General features: G+C 34.9%; 1 protein-coding gene across 4 annotated transcripts in view; it reads right to left on the bottom strand.

The window, feature by feature from the left end:
- Positions 1–6311, bottom strand: part of LOC139976154 (nephrocystin-4-like) — a 55912-nt gene that overhangs the window by 32357 nt on the left and 17244 nt on the right. For 2 of the 4 annotated variants that reach the window (XM_071984625.1, XM_071984624.1), the window contains exons 1-3: positions 4508–4999; positions 3817–3963; positions 709–844 (exon numbers count right to left, since the gene is read on the bottom strand). In XM_071984625.1, coding sequence (XP_071840726.1) covers positions 709–844; positions 3817–3963; positions 4508–4852 — 628 coding nt within the window. In that variant the 5' untranslated portion in view covers positions 4853–4999. Of the gene's footprint in view, positions 1–708; positions 845–3816; positions 3964–4507; positions 5000–6311 lie in introns of those variants that run through there. The other 2 variants (XM_071984627.1, XM_071984626.1) reach the window with 1 other exon arrangement.

Raw genomic sequence — 6311 nt, forward strand, 5'->3', positions numbered from 1 at the left:
CGTCACTGACATATAATCATTTAACAACAAAAATTGTTTTTAAACAGTTTTTCTCCATTTGTTGAAGTAAACAGTAAATAATACAGGTACATGAACATTTACCTGGAACCATCACAAAAATTGTTTACATAATATCAGCAACATCCTGACATAAATTTACAAGTAATGATCATGAATTTTCTGAACAAAACCATTCTTGCTATTTGGTATCACTTGGTACTGTACCTGTCCTGTAGTTTCCTATAATATTGTTTCCTAAAATTATCTGCTTTGGCAATCATTACCTTTTAAATATAAGTCAATGAAGGCACACAATATGATTTAATAAGGATTGTGAAGAATATCTATAATAATTGTAGACGACATCACCTTCATTCTAAGCTAACGGCTGTGTGCAATAATAGAAAGCATAACAACTTTGAAAAAAAACGATGCAATACAAACCTAGTTTTAGAATATTTCATTTAAAAAACACATTTATATCCAGAGCTTTCATCATTTTCTCAAGTTTTATTGAAAAGGTTCTATTTTCCAAATTGATTGAAAATTTTTCACACTGGACTACCTGAACTGAACTGAATTTCATTAAAGTCTGACTTGAACATTATATATAGAAGTCATGGAATTAGTTGTACAAAACATGTTAGGCTTGCATATATCAAGAGCTGTAGTCATGTCAACATTGATTTCACTTCAATGTCTAATTACCTTGTTGAAATATCCTCAAAACGGACCAACCACAGGAGAGGTGATGTATCCGGCCATTTTTGTCCTCCACGATCCCAACGATCTCTGCCACCAGGACGATATTTGGCTCCGTTAGTGACGTGTGAAAGTACACGGGCTGAAACGGAAAATAAAAAACCAAAATAAATGTCATTAATACATTGTGAAAAAAGAAAAGCAAATTCATGCGGATAAAACTTAAATGTGGTACATATGAAATTATCATAAATGACAAACAGTGTCAGAAGTAGATTTCTTTTAAAAACTTATTTGAATTGCTAGATGCTGCCACCTAGCTTACTGTACGTACAAGATAATGTACATAGAAAGATCTTGGAAGCTCTGGGTAAAAATTTAAAATTTGATATATTATAGACCATTGACTCACATTGCTATCAGTCCAGGTTTGATATTTATATCGCTTTTATTTATTTTGTGAAATGACCCTTTAAACAAATGAGGGTCACTGATCAAAGTGACTGGACTATTAACTCTAATACACAGGTCATTAGGTCACTTCATCAGTTGCAACACAAAACTCGATGGGAACATATACCAGACTTATCTGATAAATGTAAATATCTTGAAAACTGGATTTAGCTATAGAAACATTACTGGAGCTCAAATTTGTTCTCTTTTCATGAATGATAACATATCACGACTAAAATTATGCCTTTATTCATCCATTGAAACACAAAACTAGACACTTTTGGAGTTGTGGAACAATAGACAGCAGGAAGAATGAATAGGGGGTATGTTGACCTAAGGTGACCAGTCACCATGGGAGGGTCAATGTCAAAGGTCACCAGGTCATCCTAAAGTCGAGTGAGAGTGCAGTAGTTGCATGGAGACAGGTAAGTGAGGCAACAAAGATAATGACTGTCAACAAAGTCTATCTATTGATGGCAAGGATTGTTTCTAAAGAAAATTTGACAAGGATGAAGGAAATAAATGACAAAATACTGCCAAATAATAACAATCTTTAGGAGAGACAAAAATTCTCCTACCATAATAATTAGTCTATGCGATAGATATAAATGTCATAAACAAGTGTGGCACAGCTACTGTATGACAAACATTATTCCACTTGGGAGATATCACAGGTTTAACGTTCCTTGACACACACATAAGGCTGTATGACTTGATCAAGTCTAAATATGACATCATTGACCCACATATGCCTCATTTTCCCATTTTTTTTTTTTTACAATGTTTATTTTCTGTCATGGTGATGGGTTTTGCAGCAAATGCTGAATCCAAACCATTGAAACTCTTAACAAGACCTTATGATGGCATTTCTTTCATTGTCAAACACTTTACCTTGAAAATTTGACAAGAAAACCAAAGACAAAGTAAAAGGTTTCAGATATTTTTTTGTACTTCTCTCAAAGATCTGTTTACTGACAAAATGACAGCTCCCAGGCATGATTTTTGCACTAGTATATCTCCCAAACGGAGCAAGTCTTTGCATAGCTGATTGGGGAAGTTGAATTTTACCAAGATAGCTACCATATCAGCTATTAAAGATGATGATGGTTGAGTGTGTGTGCTGACTGCTAAAATATTATTTTCAATTTGCATCTGCCTAAGACCGATGTCGGAGTTTCCACCCGTAATTTACAACTATTTATGGGAACGTATGAAAATTCGGTTGCCATAGTTACAGTACCTTAAGTCAGCCAGGGAGTCAAGGATACACTGCCATAAAAATGTTAAGCTTCAAATGAAAATAATTTTTTTGATTTGATTAACTGTGTGTGATTCATCATAGCATGGTCAGAGTGGCACACCTGTTCGAGCCGTGCAAAGCACGGCTCCTGCAGGTAAATTGGAACTTCTATTTAAAAATAATTTGGATGATGGAAAACAGACAATTGAGCAATTTAGAGTAACAGATTAGGTTGAAAAACAAGCAGTACAAAAAATTTGGAAGCTTTAAGAGAGAAAGGAGCTATTCATCATTAGCTGACAAAATACATATTAAAGAATGAAAAGGTAGCTTGATGACTGCTCATTAGCAATTTCAGATCGAGGGAGATATTATTTTAATTCTTTTCTATCATACTAAAAGATACTGTTTACAGAAACTGCATAGAGTGGATCTATATATACAGTATATCTGCATTTGTGTAGCAAATTCCACCATTTTGTACAGCTTTTTACTGTGAGATGATTGATATGTATTTTTTCCCTCTGAATTTGAAGGAATTCCTTTGAGAAGATTTACCATCTGGACAAAAAAAAAGTAGATTGACATTCTTAGGCTGTAGAACTGACTGACACTTTAAATGCAATTAACTAGTACCTCATATTTACTGTAGTTTTGTATCCAAGAAATCTTTACAAAGTGCCGGGAAACAACTACATATTAAGAAAATGCTTGAAGGAACGGAAAGAGAGAGAAAGAAATCAACAAAGAAAGGAAAGAACGAATTTCAATGCATCTAAACTGTAATCTAGTTATATATTATTAGAGAAAACCAGAGAATAAGAAATGACTCATAATTGACAAATAAGGAGTAAAGTTTTCGAAAATATGTTGGAATTTTCGGTCCCCCTGGGATGAGTCAATCTTATTTCTCTGGTTTTCTCTAATAATATTTTCCTTTGGAGTAAACATAGATTTTCTTTATGATATATATATATATATACAGTATATGTATTCGGCTAAATTCAACGGTTGGGCGAATTCCCCATTGATTTGCACACTAAAATAAAACATTAATTCCTCATATACTCCCTAACCTCTGACCCTAAAACTAACCAAACCCTAGTTTTAGATAGTGGAGAACAAGAGAAGACTACTGTACTTGCGACAGTAAAATTATGCCTAGAAATGGTTGTAAAAACGTTAAGGCGAAACAAATTTTTCGCCTTAGCATCAAATTTCCACTCTCCTATTGTTCAATTTCGCCCTAGTGCCAAATTTAGTAAAATATATATATAGGTATATATATATATATATATATATATATATATACACATATATATATATATATATATATACACATATATATATATATATATATATATATATATATATATGTGTTAATATCAGTTAAAACACGGTACGCAGTACGGTATACTAACAGTGTTGTAGTGTAGTAACGTCTTCTTGTTGCCTTTGGCCTTGACCACCTTTCGAGGGCCGGTCCATGTTTTACCAAAGAAGCGTTTGAAGGTGACATCAAAGATACTCAGCCGGATGAAATACTCTGTCTCAGCTTTTCCTTTTTCCTGGAAGAAAAAAAAAGGTGGCAAATTATAGTAAGTGCAAATAAAAAATTAACAATTAATCAAAAATGAAAAAGGACAAATTCATTAAATTCGGGAACAAAGTTGTGGGGACATGGGAAGGCAGGCATACGCCCTCTCCACCGTCCCCAATGCTGCAAAAATACAACAAAAGTGCCTCTTTTGTTCTTGTACCCTATTCATTCCACTTTTGCAATTAGAAAGTGCCATGTTTCTTTGCTTTTACATTGTAAGTAAAAATTGGTTTCAAAAGTGCCCTTTGGTTTAAAAATTACCAGCCTTGTAATTAAAACAAAGCTTTGGCTGCTAAAATTCAACTGGGTTTTGAATGCACAGAGGATTCATTTTGTTAGTGGAAAGTTTAAAGGTACTTTTTAGTCCTCTCTCCCTCAAATCCAAGTCACATGTCTGTTGAAGGTTTGTACCCTTCCACCACCCCGCCCCTCCCCAACCCCCCATTCCCTCCTCCACCTTGTCCCTATGCATGGTTTAATCCCATTCCATCATCCCTGATGAGGCTGATCACCTTCTGTCTGGGTAACTTGTCGACCTGAGCTACATTCTCCAACGTATGAATAACCAGGCAGAGAGGTAACGCCTCTGGTTCCACACGATCTTCCTCTTCTTCCCAGTTGTTGTATAAAGTTGTCGACCTCCGTAAATCCGGAGGTAACAATTTAGCTTTCGTCAAATGTTGTTTGAAATCTTTGAGGGGCAGTCCTGATTGGTTCTTTGGGAGTTGTAAAGACACTGCCGGTGCGAAAGATTTTATGACCGCTGTAGTTTTGAAATATGACGGCAGTGAGCCTCCTTTAAGTAAAGTCCCGTGCAATGGATTCTGGGATATCTCTGGCCCTGATGTCAGAGCCATCGTTGGCAAGAAAGGAGAAGTTTGCCTCTTTTAAACTTCATCAAGTTATACATTGTATATACTTGAAAAGGAATTTAACAATTACTCTCCATCAGGCATTATCATAAGCACCAATCAGAATTCATCTACGATAATAACCATGCATATTCAATGACGTCATCTACTCTCCAACAGTTTGATTGGTGCATTGAGAAGGTGGGCGGCAGCTCATTACTAACCGATCGATGCTAGTATTAAGTAAGAGAATTTGAAAGACAACGTAAAAGTGTTCCAAATGCTAGAGTGCAGCAGTTGTGTGGAAACAGGTACAGTAAGCACTTGACAATTTGATGACAGTATTAACATCAATCATTAGAAATTGCCAAAAAAACTTAAATGTTGTTGAAGAGAAAAAATCAGTGCTTTAACTGAATAAAGCAATTTTACAAGTTTCTAAATTACTTGGGTCATAAATGTGTTCAAAATACTGTACTAAAATTCTATGCACAAAAATGGCTAGATGCATCTTTAGAAATTGATGTACTGTAATATTTCGATCAAGGTTAATGGCAATTTGATATATGCAATACTGCATAAATTATTCTTGAAGCTCTTCAGATACACAGTAACCAGTGGATATTTTAATTGACAACTTATCCTAACAAAGTGCTGTACATTCACATGTAGATTAAGATCCACACTGAACGAACTGACTGTAACAACATGCTGCACACCCTGTGTAAGTGTAACTATATATACTGCACACAAACTTCCTCAGTGAAACCCACACAAGTAGAGAAAAGATGGAAAAAACCTCACTCTTGCAAAATTATTATCAACATCCTCTGATATCTACTCCTTCTAATCACAACCACTGTCTGTCCTTGAACTGATAGAGAAAATAAGTTTGAGCAGTAAATAACCGGTCGCTGAGGGTGTATGGTGTTAAAAAGGTCACCAGTCCAACCTAGACATGGTACAGTAGATCAAGAATGTTATTGTTGTAAGGAGACAGGTAAGCAAGTAAGCAAAATATAGTAAATAAATTAATATATCTTCTCTCTCTTTAGTATGGAACAGTAAGTTTGTTCTCACCCTCCTAATCACCAAAAATTAAATTTTATAAGTCTCGGCATACATGGAAGTATTTGCCTGCATAATAAATATCTGTCAGACAACATATGACATCACATTATGCACTGTATAGTAAGGCAATTTCCTTGCGGATATTAATCTCAACACACCTGACCTGATGAGTCAGAATTTTGGGGTAAAATTTGATATATTTAAGTGTTTTTTGAAGGTACGACTGGTCATCACATTATCTGGTTATCTAGTCATAAATTTCTAACAAAGTTGATGGTCAAAGTGTGCACAGATGTTTTTTAACGATTGCCCAGCAGTGTAATATCTCAGTATCCTTTTTTAAGTTAAGAAAACACATTCAATGTTATGAGCGCATGAGGAAATTGCTTTTACG

The sequence above is a fragment of the Apostichopus japonicus genome, chromosome 11 (genome assembly GCF_037975245.1).
Source record: "Apostichopus japonicus isolate 1M-3 chromosome 11, ASM3797524v1, whole genome shotgun sequence".
Taxonomy (NCBI): domain Eukaryota; kingdom Metazoa; phylum Echinodermata; class Holothuroidea; order Aspidochirotida; family Stichopodidae; genus Apostichopus; species Apostichopus japonicus.